The 21,040-nt window shown below is 48.5% G+C and overlaps 2 protein-coding genes across 3 annotated transcripts in view; one reads left to right on the forward strand and one right to left on the reverse strand.

The window, feature by feature from the left end:
• LOC308551785 (A-kinase anchor protein 17A-like) overlaps positions 1-18,580 on the reverse strand; it is a 40,758-nt gene extending 22,178 nt beyond the window's left edge. The window contains exon 1 of the mRNA XM_081126432.1: positions 18,526-18,580. The gene's annotated coding sequence lies outside the window, so the exon portion shown is untranslated. The remainder of the gene's footprint in view (positions 1-18,525) is intronic.
• LOC308551786 (uncharacterized protein) lies at positions 1,399-11,354 on the forward strand. Of its 2 annotated transcripts, none has more exons than XM_081126434.1 (3): positions 1,399-2,267; positions 8,813-9,337; positions 10,373-11,354. In XM_081126434.1, exons 2-3 carry the CDS (start codon positions 8,917-8,919, stop codon positions 10,873-10,875), a joined length of 924 nt encoding a protein of 307 aa, XP_080982560.1. In that variant the 5' UTR covers positions 1,399-2,267; positions 8,813-8,916; the 3' UTR covers positions 10,876-11,354. The 2 variants fall into 2 exon arrangements, with proteins under 2 accessions (XP_080982560.1, XP_080982559.1); XM_081126433.1 differs by lacking the exon at positions 1,399-2,267 and adding an exon at positions 6,126-6,398.
• Positions 18,581-21,040: the final 2,460 nt, after the last annotated feature.

Consider the following 21,040-nt stretch of genomic DNA (forward strand, 5'->3'; position numbering starts at 1 on the left):
CACAGGACAGAACCAAAATCAGCCACGAGCCGCGAAAGAGCAGACTGGGCTCGGGTTCAGATCCTGGGGACTCTCCCGGTTTAGCGCTGAAAGTCCCATCTCCTGGAAAATCCCTGGTCCCCAGAAACCCGGGCAGCTGGTGGCCGCAGCTGACAACCGTCTAGCTTGGGTGTGTCCAGGCGAATGTCACCGGGAGGCCAGACTCGGACACAGAACCTGGGGATGGGTCCTCGTGTCACAGTCGTTGTGGGCCCACGGGGAGGGAGCTGAGCTCTGAGCGGAGACTCAGAGGGCGCTGGCCAGGGGACGGACCCCAGACACACAAGTCACCTTCTCCTGGTTACGAGATGTCACCAAGAGCTTCCTAGGAACTTGGCTTGGCCTGAAAATTCCCAGCTGCTCCTGAACCTAAAAAGTCCCCACCCGCATTGGCTTCTGTCCCTCCTGCCTCCCTTTGTGTTGTGCGTGATTTCACGGGGCCACCGGGCTCCCGGGAACATGTCCCATCGCTGGGGCTGCCCCTGAGCAGAAAAACCCACGTCTGTGTGGGCAGCGCCCTATTGTCTCTGTGCACAGCCGTCCGAAAAGTGACTCAGGAATCCACAGATTCCTCTTTTCCTTGCCAAGGGCAAAGGGCTTCATTTTGGGTGTTGTTGTTTTTTAAATTTATCTATATGATCTCCAGGACTTGGTCACGGTCCTGAACCGAAACTCTGTCCCCATGAAACCGAAACTCCCCCCTTTTCCCTCCCCAGCCCCCGCCGGGGCCAGGAATCAAACCCGCAACCCCAGGTTCGTGTCCTTGACCAGGAATCGAACTTGGGACCCCTCGGTGCTCATGGCCCCGGCGCTCTAACCACTGAGCCACTCTGGCCGGGGCTCTACACTCTTCTGAAGTCATTTGCCCCTAAAGTTAAAAAAAAAAAAAAAGAGACAGAGAGAAGGCTGAGGTTTTATATTTTGATTTCTGTGGATGTTAGCAAAGCTTTTTGTTGTTAGTTTTGTTACAATTTTTAAAAAAGATTTGGGTTAATATGTAGTTTAATAATTCGTTACAGTATCCATAATAACTTATGTGATAATACTGGTTACACTGTGAGTCTTTGTTATACTGTTGCGATTGATTGTTATACAATGTTTCTTCCTAATTTTATTTTATTTATTTTTCCCTAATTGCAGAATGAGCAGTGTGTTAGTGTGGCAGGCCTGCCACAGGTTGCGGGCGGCTTCAACCACAGACAATCGCCTCCCGGTCCTGGAGGCTGGACGTCCGAGATCCAGGCGTGGGCAGGGCTGGTTCCTCGGGGTCCTGGGGTTTAGGGCTTCAACACGGTAAAACTCAGCCCGTGCGAAGGGAAATCTTAGCAAATATATAACAGTCCAGCTGCTTCCCTGACAATAGAGAGCATTTGAATGACAATCTAATCAGTTTTTCAATACTTCATCTGAACATAAATATTTAAAAAAAAATAAATTTAGTCCTGGCTGGTATGGCTCAGTGATTAGAGCATGGGCCACACACTGGAGGGTCTTGGGTTCGATTCCAGGGCATGTACCTGGGTTGCAGGTGCGATTCCTGCCCCCGGTCGGGGCAGGTGTGGGGGGCGACCAATGCATGTGTCTCTCTCACATGGATGTTTTTCTCTCTCCCTCCCTTCCCTCTCTCTAAAAATCAATGGAAAAAATATCCTCCTGTGAGGATTAACAAATAATAAAAATATAATAATATTAATTAATAAGATAGTCATCGAAAGTCGTGCTTAAAACTTCATTACATGGTCTCATCCTAAACTCACCCTCAGGAAATGATTCCTGCATATACTGAGGTGACACTTAATTTCTTTTAATTTCTTAATAACGTGTTGGTTTTTTGTTTTTTTTAAACAAATGTATTGTAAAAAACTTATGTAAAACCGGCTCCAGTGACCTTCTGTGCCCGCAGGGGCCCATCTGGAAACAGAGGAACCTCTCCCATCCATTGCGGCTCTGGGTTTCACAACCTTTGTGCGTTTAATTAAACCTGCAGATGACAGGGTGCCGTTAGAAGAGGCCCCATAGGGTCCCTGTAGGGTTGGAGACTGTGTCATCGGCGTGTGTCCGGTTGGGGGACGGGCCAGAGGATCCCCAGGAGGGCGGGGAGCTGGATCTTGGCTCCATTCCTGTCTGCAGCTTCCCCTGAAGGGCCCGTCTCCTCTGTGCCACAGTGAGGGTCCCCGCCGTCCGGCTCAGACCAGCTTCACCGGGTCAGCTCACTCAGGACCCCAACTGTAAGTCACTCATGAGATGGGGGGGGCAGGGAGGACAGTGTGCCCGGGGGGGCAAGGCACACCCAGGGGTGAGGGAAGTCTCTTTGTTTTAAAGATGCTGTTTAATTGGGGCAGGGTGCAGCTCAGCTCAGTTCAACGCCTTGTGCTATTTTAACCCGGGCCCCCCAAAGTCCTGCAAGGGTGTTTGTGGGACACGCGGAGAGAACACGGGGTCTGCAAGGGACTCCTCAGATGCGAGTGGGGGTGCCGGCGATGGTGGAGGCTGCTGTGGGAAAAAACAAAAACATTCTTACACATCTCGAGATGTTGAACCAGGAAATAGCATGAGTTAAGAAACTGGTCTAAGATCCATATCTGGAGACGGGCGGAGTGGGGTGTGGGGTGCCTCATGCACGTGGCTGCGGTGGAATTGTCGCGTGTTGCCCAGACAGAAAGTGTGGGTTTTGTGGGTGCCTCCTCTGGAATTCTGTCTGCCGACTCGGGGCACCCCTGCTCTGAGTGGGTGAGTTGTAACACTTTTGCTGGCAAGCAATGGACACTTGACTCACGCTGGCGTGGAAACTGTCCAATCGGATAATTAGGAATCTCGGTGCAGCTTCAGGCATGGCTTGATCCAGGAGCTGAAGTGGTTGTCGGCTCCCCTTCTCTGTCTCTTGCTCTCTGGTTTAGCTCCGTGTTTCTCTGTCTCCTGTAGCTTCAGGCTTTAGTGTCTTTTGAGGTAGGGTCACTCGTTCTGTGTGGAGGGAAAGAGGGATCCAGGCATCCCCTGGCCCCCTATCTTCTCAGAAAAAGAGAAAATAGATACTTTTTTCTCAGCACCCCCGAGTCACAGCTCCTGAAGGTTCTGTTGGGCTCTGCTAGGGTCCGAGGACCACCCCTTGGATCAATCCCTGTGGACAGATAGGGGGAGCACTGTGACTGGTCAAGCATGGGCCACACGCCTACTCCTGTGTGATTGACAGTCCTGTGGACCACACAGCTTGAAGGGGGAGGATCCAGGAGAGGGAGGAGTGCTGGGCGCAGAAGGGGGGATGGACCCCAAAACACAGCCGTCTTCTTTCTGTTCATTCATGCATGCATTCGCTCATCCATTCACTCTGCACCTATGGACATCATCCTGGGTGTCATGCATCCATCCATCCCCCCATCCATCCATCCATCCCATCCATCCATCCATCCACTCTACATATATGGATGTTATGCTGGGTGTTATCCATCCATCCATCCATCCATCCATCCATCCATCCATCCATCCCCATCCATCCATCCACCCATCCACCCATCCACCCACCCATCCATCCACTCTACATATATGGACGTTAATCTGGGTGTCATCCTTCCATCCATCCATCCATTCACTCTGCACGTATGGATGTCATCCTGGATGTCATCCATCCATTTATTCATTCTTTTGTTCATTCATTCACTCTACATCTATGGATGTCATCCTGGGTGTCATCCATCATCCATCCATCCATCCACTCTGCACCTATGGAAGTCATCTTGGGTGTCTTCCATCCATCCATTAATTAATTCACTCTGCATCTATAGAAGTCATCCTGGGTGTCATCCATCCATCCACCCACCCATTCATTCATTCGTTCACTCTACATCTATGGAAGTCATCTTGGGTGTCATCCATCCATTCATTCATGCATTCATCCATTCACTCTGCATCTATGGATGTCATCCTGGGTGTCATCCATCCATCCATCCATCCATCCATCTATCCATCCACTCTGCATATATAGACGTCATCCTGGGTGTCATTCATGCATTCTCTCTGCACTTATGGACATCACCCTGGGTGTCATGCACTCATCCATTCATTCATTCGCTCACTCCACACTTACTCAAAAAGTATTGTGTTTCTTTTATCAAGACCATCCTGTGTGTCCAGCTCTAACCTCAGGACGGCAGTGACCCATGCCTGGCCTGAAGGGGAGGGTCCTCGCCAGCAATCCTGGTGCAATGCTGTGTGTACGTGCACACTTTCTTGGAGAGGTCTGGCATGAACGCTGTCCTGGCAGGAAACAGGAAGGGGAAGGGTGGCCATGCATTCCCAAGGACCACACAGGCGCAGGGGGGTGAGGGGGTTGTTGGGCAGGAAAACAGGCGTCTGGGAGTCGGTCCCACTGGTGTGGGCATTCAGCCAGGTGGACAACAGTTCAGAGGGAGGGGACCAGCACACTCTCCTTGCCTGACACCAAGCTGGGACAATTGCCCAGATTTTGACTCATGGCCACTCACTGCTTCCCTCCTGGGTAGAATGTATCTGGGAGCCTCGCCAGGCCACTCCACTTCCACAGGTCACGACCCAGGCAGGCCGAGGGGTCCCTGGGGGGCTCTGCTGTCCAGCCCCAGATAGCCCGTGGGAATCTTGCTGAGACCTTCTCTTTTCTCCATTTCTTTTGAGTTGTCCTCAGAGCCACATTTTACACGTCTTCTTATCAAGGTGGATGACCTCAAGTGAGGACAGTTTTGCACTTTAGGGACAACCAGGACAGATAAAAGGTGGCCGGTGTTGCTCAGTGGTTAGAGCATCAGGCTGGGCACTGAAAGGTTGCTGGTTCAATTCCCAGTCAAGGACACGTACCTGGGTTGCAGGTTCGATCCAGGGCTCCTGTTGGGGTGCATGCAGGAGGCAACCAGTTGATGTGTCGCGTTCACATTGATGTCTCTCTCTCTCTCTCTCTCTCCCCCTCCCTCCCTCCCTTCCACTATCTCTAAGAATCAATAGGAAAAGAAATATCCTCCTGTGAGGATTAACAACAACAAACAACAAAAAGCTCGGGGCTTGAGTTCGGGAACCCTCGGGTGCCTCAGTTTCCCCATTTGTCAGGAGTGTCTTCCCAGGACAGTCCTAGTCTAAAACATGTACACACATTGACAGTGACACAGGTGCAAGGAGGGGAGAGGTGCAGTCCAAGGGCTCGAGAAACTCTTGGCCCGAGGTGTCCACGTCCCGTCCAGGGTCCCGATGCCAGGAAGAGAGCCTGTGGGCTTTGGGAAATAAGGGAGCAAGAACAGTATGAGCCCCCGGGGACCTCGGGTCCGTCAACACTGGCTTCCTGGATGGGAGCGTGATGTCATCTGTGAGGATGTTGAGGACGGCGGGGATGGAAGATCCACCCCTTCCTCCTGACCCGAGTCCTGCCTGAGATTCAATGGGCCACGGTGGCCACAGACCAGACGATGTGGGCAGCCACCTCTAGTGACCTGAGGGACACGGACAAGGCCGAGACTAAGGGGTGGAAACCGCAGAACGTGCAGCTGCCAGGGAGTCAGGAGTGCATGGTTAAAGGGGCCGACGAAGACTCAGAGAACTAAAGCAGAAATGTTTTTACGTTTCTCCTTGCAATTTGAGGCATTAAAAATAATAATAATAATAAGGTATAGTTTCTGCACAACATACAATCAACCTTGCAAAGTGTATAATTCACTGGCATTTAGCATATTCACCATGTTGTGCAACCAATATCTCTGCCTGGTTCCAGAACATTTTAATCCCCACCACCAAGGAGCCCTGTCCCTGTTAAGTCATCACCCCTCCCTCCCATCTCCCTCTCTCAGCCCCTGACAACCACTAATCCACTTTCTGTCTGTGGATTTTCCTGTTCTGGATGTTTCTTATACATAGAAAAAGACACTGTGTGGCCTTTTGTGTCCAGCTTCTTTCACTGAACACCCCGTGTTCAAGGTCCATCCATGTTGCAGCCTGTGGCAGAGCTTCACTCTTTTTCATGGCTGTGTAATATTCCATCGAATGGATGGACCCCATGCTGTTTATCCAGCCACCCATGAACAGACACTTGGGTTGCTTCCAATTTGGAAATGGTGACTAATTCTACCGTGAACTCAGGTGTACGTGTTTCTGCATGGATGTATGTTTTCATTTCTCTTGGGCTCTACTGAGGAGCGGAATTGCTGGGCCGCATAACAACTGTGTGTTCCATTGAGGAACTGCTGCATGGTTTCCATGGGGCAATTTGCAAAGAGAGAAGAGTTGAAGAGGACAGGGATGACCCTGGTCCTTGCTCGGAGAGTGCAGCAAGGCCTTTTGCTTCACCTGACCCCATGACTTCCTACCCCAGAGGGTTCGGCCTCACCTAGGTCCAACCTGACTTTTATGTAAGTGACGGCAATCAATCAATGTATTAACAACTTTCACCTGTGACAGGCCACACAAAGTGTGCTGATAATGCCATTTAAGCCCTCACATAGTCTTCTGAGTGATTAGTTCCTACATTTTGTGTTAAAAGTATGTCCCCCCAATTCTTGTCCACCCAGAACATCAGAGTGGGTTCTTATTTGGAAAGAGGGTCTTTGCAGATGGGATGAAGTTGAGGATCTGAGATGAGGTCATCCTGAGTCAGAGTGGCCCTACATCCAATCACAGGGTCCTTGTAAGAGAGAGAAGAGGCCCAGCCGGCGTGGTTCACTAGTTGAGCATCGACCCATGAACCAGGAGGTCACCGGTTCAATTCCCGGTCAGGGCACATGCCCAGGTTTCAGGCTCAATCCCAAGTGGGAGCATGTAGGAGGCAGGCGATCCATGATTCTCTGTCATCATTGATGTTTCTCTCTCTCTCCCTTTCCCTTCCTCTCTCTGACATCAGTAAAAATATGTTTTTGTTGTTGTTTTTAAAGAGAGAGACAGAAGGGGAGACACAGACACAGAGGAGAAGCCACATGGAGACAGAGGCAGAGATGGGAAAGTCTAGAGAAAGGATAAGATTAGATTGATAGGTAAAAGTGATAGATGATGATAGATAGACAGATGATAGGTAGATGGATAGATGATAGATAGATGACAGATGGATACATGAGTAGATGGATGGAAAAGTTAACCACATTTGCCCCAAATGCTTCTCCCTTGATGGTCTCATTTTAACCCACAATTTATCATCTTAAAGAAAGGTCTCACTTATCCATTAAACCTTCCCCTCGAAGCAACCAGCCCTACCGACACCTTGATTTTGGACATGTGGCCTTCAGGACTGTGAGGGAATAAATTTCCACTGTCAAAAGTCCCCAGCTTGTGAAAATTTGTTCAAGGTGGAAACTGGGCTCAAAGCAGGAGGCTCCTGTGTAAAGCCCCCCAGTTCCCCCTGGACAGACTTGGGACTTGAACCCCGATCTTGATAGCCCTGCAGTCCAGGCTGGTCCCCACCAAGTCATTGTGCCTCTGTGGGGCAGGTGATCTATTTCACACGGAAAATACAGGGGACTGGATATGTTTAGGGGATTTTCCGAATCATAAAGATCAGAATGGGGGCATAGGAAAACCAGAAACATATGGTCATGATGGGATACATGGAAAAGAAGAGAGTACCACATCCAATGATATTAGGGGACAAGTAAGCACTATTGACAATACTGGAGCAGCACAGAGGAGCAATATTAATAGAAATGCTGATGAGAATTTGAAAAGTGGGGATGTTGGAGATGCAAGTCAGAGTGAGAATGGCACTGTTGTTAAAGAAGATGAACATCAAGTATCTGGAAGCAGTAATAGTACAGGCTGGGAGGGTGGAGCAGATGGGAATTCCTGTAGAAATGAGAGTGAAACAAGTGAAATAACACCTCAGAAAGAAGGTGAGAGAAACGGTCATGAGGAGGCAGCTGTAACACCGGGGGCTTGCGATAGAGAAGATGCTGGCCTAGATAATTCTGATGGGAGCCCTAGCGGGGATGGAGCAGATGAGGGTGAAGACGGGGGCTCTGGTGATCATGAAGATGAAGAATCAGGAAATGGAAAAGAGGGCACTGATAACAGCAAGGGCCAGGAGGGTCAGAGTCATGTAAAAGAAGATGACAATGATACTAGCTTAGGCCAAAATTCAGTTAGTGGTGAAGACAGTCCTGAGGACAAAGAAGATCCCCATGATGTGGATGGAGACGATGTCTCCAAGAGTGAGGAGGATTCCGATGGTATTCCAGAAGAAAATGATAGCCCCCAAATAGAGGACATCCAAAAACCCAGTCTCAGAGAAAATAATAGTGTGGATAATGGAATTACCCAAGAATCAAAGCCAAGTACTAACGAGAAGAGCCAAGATAAGTTAGTTTGTGAAGTGGGTTTTTTTAAATGGCAGTTTAAATTCTCCCCTCCACCTACTAATGGTAGCACAAACATAATCATGACAAGCAGTCATGTATTTTTGTACCTAAATTACTTGAATATTTGATGGGAAAGCCAGAGTCCGTACTAGACTTTGATATAGAACAATTTAAAAAAATCAGACATTTCTGAAAACTTGGTCACAATTCTAGAAAAGTCTTCCTATGCTAAATAATGGCTGCACCATGTAATGGTTTATAAAAGTTCCTACTGGGTATAAATGTGGATGGGTTGTTATAACCTAAACATTAGAGCATTTTCAAGTGCTGAATACAGCACATTTTCACTAACATGTTTCTGAAGTACTGGAAGCTAAACTTCTGTTTCTCTGGTCACTTTCCTCAGTCATTTTTCCTCAGACCAATGCGATTTTCAGCATAACATTTACGACTTAATCATTCTTTTATCCATTGTTCTATAGGGAACAGAAATAGAAGGTCCCAGTGGTGGCAACAGAAACAATATTACCAAAGAAGCTGGGAAAGTCGATGGTGATAAAGAGAGTAAGGACAACATAGAGTGATTATGGGCAACAGAAGGACACAAGGAGAGGCTGACAGCATGCAAGAACCTGGTCAGAAAACAGAACCTGGAAATCAGGTTGAACACGGCCAAACAGACAGTGACAGTAACGGTGATGGATATGACAGTTATGAGCTTGACCGTGAATCCATGCAAGGAGATGATCCCAACAGCAGCGACGAGTCTAATGGCAATGATGATGCCAATTCTGAAGGAGACAACAGCAGCAGAAGCCGAGGAGATGCATCTTATAACTCTGATGAATCAAGAGATAACGACAATGACAATGACTCGGAAGGAGAAGATGAGGACAGTGACAGCACATCAGATGCTAATGATAGTGACAGTGATGGCAATGGCGACAACGGGAGTGATGATAGCATCTCAGACACAAGCAAACATAAGTCAGACAGCAGTGGTAGTAGTGACAGCAGTGACAGCAGTGACAGCAGCAAGAGCAGTGACAGGAAATCAGATAGTGACAGGAAATCAGATAGTGACAGGAAAGCAGGTAGTGACGGCAAATCAGGTAGTGACGGCAAATCAGGTAGTGACGGCAAATCACGTAGTGACGGCAAATCAGGTAGTCACGGCAAATCACGTAGTGACGGCAAATCAGGTAGTCACGGCAAATCAGGTAGCGACGGCAAATCAGGTAGTCACGGCAAATCAGGTAGTCACGGCAAATCAGGTAGTCACGGCAAATCAGGTAGTCACCGCAAATCAGGTAGCGACAGGAAATCAGGTAGCGACAGGAAATCAGGTAGGGACAGGAAATCAGGTAGCGACAGGATATCAGGTAGCGACAGGAAATCAGGTAGCGACAGGAAATCAGGTAGCGACAGGAAATCAGATAGCGACAGGAAATCAGATAGCGACAGGAAATCAGATAGCGACAGGAAATCAGGTAGTGACAGCAAATCAGGTAGTGACAGCACATCAGGTAGTGACAGGAAATATCAGATAGTGACAGGAGAACAGGTAGTGACAAGAGAGCAGATAGTGACAGAAAAGCAGATAGTGACAGGAAAGCAGATAGTGACAGGAGAGCAGATAGTGACAGGGGAGCAGATAGTGACAGGAGACCAGATAGTGATAAGAAAGCAGATAGTGACAGGAAAGCAGATAGTGACAGGAAAGCAGACAGTGATAGGAGAGCAGATAGTGACAGGAAAGCAGATAGTGACAGGAAAGCAGACAGTGACAGGAGAGCAGACAGTGACAGGAGAGCAGATAGTGACAGGAGAGCAGACAGTGAACGGAAAGCAGACAGTGACAGGAGAGCAGATAGTGACAGGAGAGCAGATAGTGACAGGAGAGCAGACAGTGACAGGAGAGCAGACAGTGAAAGGAAAGCAGACAGTGACAGGAAAGCAGATAGTGATAGGAGAGCAGATAGTGACAGGAAAGCAGACAGTGACAGGAAAGCAGACAGTGACAGGAAAGCAGACAGTGAAAGGAAATCAGATAGTGACAGGAAATCAGATAGTGACAGGAAATCAGATAGTGACAGGAAATCAGATAGTGATAGGAAATCAGATAGTGACAGGAAAGCAGATAGTGAAAGGAAAGCAGATAGTGACAGGAAAGCAGATAGTGACAGGAAAGCAGATAGTGACAGGAAAGCAGATAGTGACAGGAAATCAGATAGTGACAGGAAATCAGATAGTGACAGGAAAGCAGATAGTGACAGGAAAGCAGATAGTGACAGGAAAGCAGAGAGTGAAAGGAAAGCAGATAGTGACAGGAAATCAGATAGTGAAAGGAAAGCAGATAGTGACAGGAAATCAGATAGTGAAAGGACATCAGATAGCGACAGGAAATCAGACAGTGAAAGGAAAGCAGATAGTGAAAGGAAATCAGACAGTGACAGGAAAGCAGATAGTGACAGGAAATCAGATAGTGACAGGAAAGCAGATAGTGACAGGAAATCAGATAGTGACAGCAAATCAGTGGAAGTGATAGTGACAGTGATAGTGACAGCGAAATACAGATTTCCGGGGGAGGAGGAGAGGGGAGCAAGAACCAGAAGACCCGCAAACATCCGCAGCAACGGGGAACGAAGCCGCACTGGCGGGCTCAGTCCAAGGCCCCCTCCCTCAGAGGGAAACCTGAATGTTCCGCCTTCGGCACACGCGTGCTCGAAACATTCTGAAAAGATTTTGCTCCAGTGCAAATCTGAACATAAAGGAACAACTGAAGTCTTTAATACTTACGCAGACACCTCAAGTAATCACGTTCTACACGATACCTTCAATCGAAATGCCAAGTGCTTTAGAGGATGTGGCAAGTGAATACTTTTTATAAACAAGTGTGGCTTTGCCTTCACCTTTCGGGTAATTACATTTTCTGAATAGATGGTCTGCTCACTGCTGAGTAAAAGATGCTGTTACTGTATCCAGCTTGGCTACTAATTCATTTACTTTTTCTAAGAAGTGCACCTGTAACATAAAAAAGCAGCAATAATTTAACCTTTCTGGGAATAACCTTAGTAATTTTTGAATAGAGTAATTCCAAATTAGGGAAATCCTAGAGTGTGAGAGAGGAATTCAGAGGCTGAATTACACAAAACTGATACCTACTATAACATTCCTGCAAACCACTGGAAATTTAGCAGGAAGTCCCCCAAACTATTGACAAAACTGATGTAGTGCGTAGAACAGTGTCTCGCCTCTAGTAGCCACTCTCCAAATATTAATAAATAAAGGAAGCCACGAATGAAGGACTCGGGGTGGGGGTGGGGTGGTGTTCAGTTTTTGAACTCTGTTTAGTGAAATCAGTTGTCTCACCAAATCCAACTTAGTTCACATTTCACTTTTAAACCCCCACAAACCAAAATTTCCAGATCAGACCTTGAGACTCTCTTCTCACTATTAGTCCCTTTAATAAAGCCAACAGTTGCTAGTGGGAAGTGCTTGGAAACTACTCTTTTTTATTTGAGCCATATGTGCAGCTAAAATCTGAGCGGGGACCCTTCATGAGCCTTTGTATAAATAAGGGTACTTTTTAGTTTCCAGATGAAGCCCAAACGCTAGAATGTGAGGATCTCAAAGATGAATGAGTCTAGACTATGCGATTTCATAGGGTGGAGATATACTTTATTACTCAAACTAGGACACCTTTGAGTAATAATAGGGGTGCTATCAATAATTACTTGGGGACAGGAGGTGTAAGTCAAACTGCCCGGGGACACTGGGAGATATAATAACTATAGCCATAAAACTTTAGGGTATGTTTTTAAGGTTTAGTAGCAATGATTTGTCATTTCCTTCTTTTTCCATTTAGGCAATTATTTTAGGTTTTTCTAGTTCAAAGGTAAACATCTATATAGCAAAGTTTTTGATGCAACTTTTTAAATGTTAATTTTCAACCAGGTATTAGTTGACAATTTATATTCTAAGATTAGGCATATTTTACACAAAGAGTTTCAATAGGTTATTTTTTCTGCTTCCTTCCTCCTGTAAGCAAGAGTTTATTAGTTAAGAGATCAATATTGCAAGGAATGTTTCTGAAGGCTTTAACGATACTGCTACTCATAAACTACTCGATAGCTCAAAATACTGTGAAATTTCAGGATTTCAAATTATCACAGTCATGTAAATCGCTACAAACTTCTTTCATGAAAATATGCTTTAGATTTTGAACTCCTTTAAGGTTCAGGGTTTTGTTTTGTTTTGTTTTTTAAATTTAAGTGTGGTTTCTAGTATTTGTCCCACCTATTTCAACAGGTTGTGATGAGCACTCACTCAGGCAGTGGATGTGAAACTTTATAAGTTGTACACGACATGTAAATGAAAGAGATAATGAATTCTGGTGTTATAATAAACATCTATCTATATGACTGTTCACAAGGAAATCTCCCTTTATCTTAATGAGTTTGCAAGTACTTCCTCCGTCTATCATATGTTTAAAAATTAACTTTTTAATTGAAAAATTAATCTATGTATGTACATAAAATAAAAAATTCAAACACTAAAAAGGTATACAAAAATATTAAATCTCAAAAAAATTACATCTCCATCATCCCAGACCCCCAGTACTATATTTCTCTTCTCTAGAGGCAATTCCCACTACTTATATCCTTTGCAACTTTCCAGAAATATTCTATACACATATAAGCACATATGCTCCCCTTTTAGAACACATGGAGGTCTGCTATACACAATGTGATTATTTTACTGTTTTTTAAAACAATATATTTTTATTGATTTCAGAGAGAGCGGAAGGGAGAGAGGGTTAGAAACATCAATCAGTCTCGAGCGAGGGCTGAACTCACAGCCTTCGGGTGCGCGGGACGAAGCCGCACCAACCGAGCCGCCTGCCAGAGCTGCTTCTCTTTTAAATAGTAACAACAGTAACCTTTAAACACTGACTCTATTAAGAAATAAACATGACCTTGATTTAACACATCATATTACATTTATTTCAAAGCCTAATCCAGTCAGTCATAGGGCTTATGTCTGTCTCTAGGACTCAGTATATGGCCCACGTTAGGCCTTCAAATGTTTGTTGAATGAATGAATGAATCACAGTTTCCATATAACTTCTTAGTCCCTAAAAAAAAAAAAAAAAAAATCAACATTTGACCTAAAAAACTAATTTTTTGGCCAATTGACATTAGGGTTTTAAAAGCTGTATTAAAAACACTTCTACTTAGGATAGCTAGAGATTTTTACTTCTGTCCCACTCCTTTTCCATTTTACAATAGGATAGGTTTGAAAAATGAAAGACATGTTACTAAAAAATTGGCAAACTGAGGTGGAAATTTGATAATTCTCTGGTTGCTTTGGTAGGTTTCGATAAGAAATCAGATAACTCGGATTTTAAAAATCCAGCATGGGCTTTTAAACAGGGCTTTAATTAGGCTTTGCTTTTTGCCTTTTAAAAATTTGTCCAAATTAACTAGGTAATTGTTAAATACATGAAATAATCTAAAGGGGATTCAGACAATTCTTAAGCCTCTGCTTTCAGGCTGACAAAACTGAGGCCATTTCTATAGGAGTCTTTTGAGCCATTTACCTACTTGTGGAGACAGTGACAAGCACCACAGGGCATCGTGCAATTGCTCTGGAGTGGATCTGAAAGGGAGCTAATGTGGCCAGATTTCTGGATTGCAGCTTAGAAATGGGCTGCACATAACCCTGGCCTTCACTACAGGTACCTTCCAGGATACCATGGCTCCTCCAAATCACAGTGTAGACTGGCCTTCTGCAAAGTCTATGTAATAATTAGGTTGGGGACTACAAAGTATGGTATAACCCTTGCTTACTAAACAGCTACCTTTCAACATCTATGCCCAGAGCTCTGCATTATACTTGTCCTGAGGTCACCTCAGTCTTGTTTTTAATCTACAGTATTTTGGAAGGAGGTTTTGACTTTCTGCTGGACAGCTACAAGAGTAAGTCCTGTCCCCCTTTTTAAAAATCCTCACCCAACGATATTTTTTTCCATTGATTTTTACAGAGTGGAAGGGAGGGAGAGAGAGAGGGAGAGAGAGAAACATTGATTTGAGTGAGACACATCGATTGGTTGCCTCTCACACGAGCACTGACTGGGGCCCAGAACTGAACCTGCAACCGAGGTACATGCCCTTGACCTGGGGTATGTGCCCTTGACCTGGAATAGAACCTGAGGCCCTTAGGTTCGCAGGCGGATGCTCTAACCACTGAGCCAAACTGGACAGCTCCCTCCTGCCCCCCACTTTTTTCTCTCCCTGGTACTGTGTCCTCTCTCCTGTGAAGAAATGCAAATAACTTACTGAGATTTTATTATGTTTCCACTATCAACACAAAATTCAATAAAGGCTATTTTATAACACACAGTATTTTAATCTATAAACCAAGTGGGAGTTCATGAAATAGGAGTAAAACTTTCCTTCCTTTCTATAGTAATGGTATCATTACATCAAGCAATCCAATTTGCAGTAAATAGGAATTTAAATTTTTGATTCCATGGACTATATGATGTCTATTCCAAGGTATCAAAATGTATATTAGACCATTTCTGAATGTGAGTCTAACAGGAATAAAGGATCATATATTTAGAAGTCCCTTATAGTAATTGCTATAATTTATTAAGAGATTGCTACATACCCAGGACAGTGCCAGGTATTGCTTACACTAATAAGTATTTATTAATCAACAATATTCATGAAAAGTGTTTTTCTGTGCTATGGATTGGACTACAATGATCACTAAGACATGCTCCTGGGTCTCAGGAGCTTTCAGTAGGGCAGGGGAACGTGTAAGTAGTCAGGCTATTTGAAAACAGTACAATAAACTAGCCATGAGGTATGCAGAAGCTGATGTGTGCAAAAAAGAGACACCAAATGCCCTCTGAAATGGGGCCAGAGAAGGCTTCTCAGAGAAGATCTTTCTGCTTAGATAGTTGGGGTAATCCTTAAGTGCAGGTATTATTATCTCAGATGGAGGAAACAAGGCTTAACAAAATCCTTACATTTCTCAAACTCACACTGCAAGTAGCAAAGGTAGAATTCTAATCCAGGACCCTAAATCCAAACGCCATGTTCTTTCCATTAGCCTAGGCTCCCTCTCGTCTGTCCCTTACAGTCTAGAAGAGCCCATGATAAGTGTTTCATCTTTTAAACACGGTCTTAGCACAATTAGTTAACACTTGATTAAAACTATTCAGAAGAGAGAGATTATTACCATCAAGAACAGCAGAAGGACAAAGTTATGGTTATGACTTTGTGGCTACGTGGCTGTTCCCCTTCACTGGCAGAGGCAGAAAGAGTCTAGGTGGCTCCATTGGCGCCGAGCCTGATGATGCCCATATGTCTCCGTGACCACTCTAGGTATGTCTCTAGGACCACTCCAGGGTGTTCTGGAACACTGAGTCTTGACAGCCACCTTCTCATGTTCGATAAATACTCCGTGCCCAGGAAGAAGGCAAATGCTTACAAATGAAATAATCCATTACTGTGGTTATTATCTTTTGCTCTATAAGTAATTTTGTGCTATTCTTTTTTTAAAAAAACAGCCATTAACTAATATTTCTAAGGAAAACGAAGATAATCACATATTTTTGCATTTGGGCAGCAGCATGGGCCATTCCAGTAAGTATGCCTTCCTCAGAAAACCTCCTTACTTTGCTATCTCTTTCACCTAACATCATACATATACATGTATATATTTACTTAAGACTTCGCAGATAAGCTGAGCCTAAACATTTAGATTTGCATGAAAGACTCAACAAGATATCTCTGGGGTCTCAACAAAACCAAACATGACTCCAAGTTCATGCTCCCATTCTTCCAATCAAAACTCATGCTGCTCAGGAGGGTTCTTATTTAAAAATTCATTCAGGTCAACTTACATTCCATGTCCAGAAATCATGAAGACTTCGTTCATCTCTGCTCATGCGCTCTGAACTTCATTCTAGTATCCATGAAAGAAGCTTTCAAGACAGAAAAATATGGAAAGATTTTTTTTTTAATATAGGAGACAACGAACATTTTTACTCAGTTATTTTTTATATGCTCACTGTAGAAAATTTGGAATATACAGATAAACACCAACAAAGAAAAATTAAGAAAATTCCACCATTCGTAATATTATTAGCCAGCCGCTATGGTGAACGTTTTGATATGTTTTCGTAATACCAAACACTTTGGTATTTCTGTAATTGAGTATTTTCTCAGCTATTTCAAATAGGCTCTGAAAGAGCACAGAAGTAGCCTATGACTTGGTTTTCCTTCTGCGCTGGCTCTGGTCATGCCAAGTATTCTCCGAGGGGTTTTGGCCAGGTTTATACTTAGGGTGGGTCTTGTGCTTTGCAAGAGGCTCTTGTGCAGAAATACCAAAGGTCTATCTTTTCATCTTTAGAAGGGAACGTTCCTCTTCTATAGCCGAGATGAATGGCCTGGTTAATTCTTCCATAAAATTGGCAACACCACTGTGAAAACTATCTGTGTGCTAGTTTAAATTCCACGTAAGCCCTGTAAACAGTCATTTCTCTTTTCTACGGGATTGGAGCATACTTCGGGCCCGACCCCCCAATGACTCCCCGCCCGCGGCCCCTTCCGGCGCCCCACAGACGCCGGCCCCGGGCCCTTCCGGCGCCCCAGAGACCCGGGCCCGCGCTCCCTCCGGCGCCCCACAGACCCCGACCCTCGTCCCCTGCTGGCCCCCCAATGACTCCCCGCCCTCGCCCCCTCCCGGCGCCCCCGGCCCGCGCTCCCTCCGGCGCCCCGCAGACCCCGACCCTCGTCCCCTGCTGGCCCCCCAATGACTCCCCGCCCTCGCCCCCTCCCGGCGCCCCCGGACCGCGGCCCCTTCCGGCGCCCGAGACACCGGCCCGCGCTCCCTCCGGCGCCCCACAGACCCGGGCCCCCGGCCCCTTCCGGCGCCCGAGACCCCGGCCCGCGCTCCCTCCGGCGCCCCACAGACCCGGGCCCCCGGCCCCTTCCAGCGCCCGAGACACCGGCCCGCGCTCCCTCCGGCGCCCCACAGACCCCGACCCTCGTCCCCTGCTGGCCCCCCAAAGACTCCCCGCCCTCGCCCCCTTCCGGCGCCCCAGAGACCCCGGCCCGCGCTCCCTCCGCCGCCCCACAGACGCCGGCCCCGGGCCCTTCCGGCGCCCCAGAGACCCCGGCCCGCGCTCCCTCCGGCGCCCCACAGACCCCGACCCTCGTCTCCTGCTGGCCCCCCAAAGACTCCCCGCCCTCGCCCCCTCCTGGCGCCCCCGGACCGCGGCACCTTCCGGCGCCCGAGACCCCGGCCCGCGCTCCCTCCGGCGCCCCACAGACCCCGACCCTCGTCCCCTGCTGGCCCCCCAATGACTCCCCGCCCTCGCCCCCTCCCGGCGCCCCCGGACCGCGGCCCCTTCCGGCGCCCCACAGACGCCGGCCCCGGGCCCTTCCGGCGCCCGAGACCCCGGCCCGCGCTCCCTCCGGCGCCCCACAGACCCCGGCCCCCGGCCCCTTCCAGCGCCCGAGACACCGGCCCGCGCTCCCTCCGGCGCCCCACAGACCCCGACCCTCGTCCCCTGCTGGCCCCCCAAAGACTCCCCGCCCTCGCCCCCTTCCGGCGCCCCAGAGACCCCGGCCCGCGCTCCCTCCGCCGCCCCACAGACGCCGGCCCCGGGCCCTTCCGGCGCCCCAGAGACCCCGGCCCGCGCTCCCTCCGGCGCCCCACAGACCGCGACCCTCGTCCCCTGCTGGCCCCCCAAAGACTCCCCGCCCTCGCCCCCTCCTGGCGCCCCCGGACCGCGGCCCCTTCCGGCGCCCCAGAGACCCCGGCCCGCGCTCCCTCCGGCGCCCCACAGACGCCGGCACCCGGCCCCTTCCGGCGCCCCAGAGACCCCGGCCCGCGCTCCCTCCGGCGCCCCACAGACGCCGGCACCCGGCCCCTTCCGGCGCCCCAGAGACCCCGGCCCGCGCTCCCTCCGGCGCCCCACAGACGCCGGCACCCGGGCCGCGCGCCCTCCGGCGCCCCGCAGACCCCGACCCTCGTCCCCTGCTGGCCCCCCAATGACTCCCCGCCCTCGCCCCCTCCCGGCGCCCCCGGACCGCGGCCCCTTCCGGCGCCCCAGAGACCCCGACGCCTCGCGGCCCCGCCCCCGGCCCCGGCCCCGGCGGGAGGGGGCGCTCACCGGCTCGGGGCTCCGCCTGCGTCCCCCGACGCCGCCGCCCTGGCCCCAGCTCGCTGCGCCCCCCGACGACCCCGGCAGGCGCGGCCTCTCGTCCGGAGCCGACCCCGTCCGCCGGAAGCGCCCCTGACGCGCCGTGCTGCCGCTAGCCCTGCCGCTGCCCGGCCCTGTGACGCACTTCCGCTTCCGGCGCTCGGGGCCGGCGGAAGCGGCCGCGCGGCGGCTCCAGGGCTCTCCTCCCGGCACGGCCCCGCCCCTAAGGCGGGACTTCCGGCGCGGGCCCGGGAGGAGGCGGGCCGGACCCGGCTCTGCACTGCGCGTGCGCGAGTGCGCCCCGCCTCCCCCAGGGTCAAGCGAACACCTGCCCCCAAGTGCGGGCGGCGGCCGGAGGGGGCGCCCGTCCGCTTTAAGGCGCAGGCACCTAAATTATGATGATAATCGTGTGTAACACAGCAATATGCATTCCCTGCAAATTCTTTACTATCCACTCCTTTGTTTATTTTATTATGCATGTTAATTTACCATACATCCTACAATCTAATCATACATTTTTATTACCTAGCCATGCACCTATGAATTACTTCATTTATTACATATGGTGATTGGTGATCCATCATCGCTAATTCAGCTATAGCACTTAAATTATTTACTATAGAACCACGCATTTATTAATTACTTTAATTATTTATTACGTCTTGATTGTCTAGATTAGACATTTCCCTCCAGGTTGCATTACATTCTTATGTGTTTATATAGAAGACCATAATGCAATTTAAACATATGCTATTTTAAGTGTTCCCTATTGTCAGGTTCTATGTGCTATTTATTTTTGATAACATAAAATTTAAAAATAAAAATGTTACAGTTTACACATAATACTTAATATAATTTTATATGTTTATATAGTATATCCTTATATAACATATTCTTATATGGTTACATAATTGAATTATGAACTGGCCAATTATAATTTATTAAGCTCCCACATTATGCCGGATCCTGCACCAGACGTGTGCTTATGATGCTCCTAAGATGTCACGGAAGTCCCCGAACTGAAAATGTAGGCTCGGAAAACAAGAACAGGGACCCTCCGTTATTAAACACAGGTGCCCAGGCATTACCATCAGAGAGGGGAGGGTGGGAAAGGGGACCCCATTTCAAGTCAAGTTTTAAACAGAAAAGGGCTCCCGGGGCATTTCTGGGCGTCTGCTATATGGGCCTTGTGTGGTCCTATTCACACACTGTTCACAGAGACAAGTAGGACTTTTAAAAAATTTTTTTAGAGACTGTAAAGGACGGAGGGGGAGAGAGAGAGAAACATCAATGTGAGAGAGACACATCCATTGGTTGCCTCCCCCACGAGCCGCATCCAGGGCCCTGGATCGAACCTGCAATCCAGGCACGTGTCCTTGACTGGGAATCGAACCCTTGACCCTTTGGTGTCCCGGCCGATGCTCTAACCACCGAGCCCACTGGCCCGGGACTGAAGGGTGGCGGGTTCCATCCCAGTCAAGGGCACATACCTAGGTCGCAGATTCGATCCCAGGCCCTGGTTGGGGCATGTGTTGGAGGCGACCAATCTATGTGTCTCTCTCACATCAATGTTCCTTCCACTCCCTCTAAAAAAAAAAAAAATCAATGGAAAAAATATCCTCGAGTGGGGATTAACCAAAAGAATCAAAAATAAGAAATAAAAATAAAATCCCTACTCAGCTGTAGAAGTCAGAGACGTCAGAGAGATTTGAAGGAGCAGAAACACGGCCTGGAGGCCTCGAGGAAGGACACGGCCTTGTACACTTTTAAACTGTTCCAGCCTGACCCTTACCCCTAATCCTGGCCTCAAACCAGAGGCCGCACCTAATCTTACCTATAACCTGAGTCGTAACCTTAATACCAACCTCAACACTGGTGCTGAGCTCAACCCTAACCCGAAACCGAACGCCACTCGTCCTGACCTCAACCCAAATCCTAACTCTAAACCTAACCCAGCTGTCCGCTCATCCATCCATCCATCCATCCATCCATCCATCCATCCATCCATCCACCCACCCATCCACCCAGGTGTCTGTCCACTCATCCAGCCACCCACCCATCCCTTCATCTATCCTTTACGCACCCACCCACCCAGCCACCTCCCCATCTATCCATCCATCAGCCGGCCCATTCACTCATCCACCCACCCACCCACCCACTTCCCTCTCTCCATCCATCCACCTCAGTTACACAAGCTGTTATTCAAAACAATGTTTCACCCTGGCCGGTGGTGCTCAGTGGTTACAGCAGTCGGCCCTCGCCTGCTGGTCAAGCGCCCGGGGTACCTGGGTTGCCTGTTGACTCCCCACCTCTGGAAGCAACCAGTTGGCGTGTCTCTCTCATCCATGGTTCTCTCTCCCTCGCCTCCCTGCTCCCTTCCACTCTCTAAAAACCAATGGAAAAAAACACCCTCAGGCGAAAATTAACAAAAACAGCAACAAACAAGAAACAACAACACGATTTTTCCACCAGGGGGCACACGCAC

The sequence above is a fragment of the Miniopterus schreibersii genome (assembly GCF_964146895.1).
Source record: "Miniopterus schreibersii genome assembly, chromosome: X".
In the NCBI taxonomy this organism is placed as follows: Eukaryota; Metazoa; Chordata; class Mammalia; order Chiroptera; family Miniopteridae; genus Miniopterus; species Miniopterus schreibersii.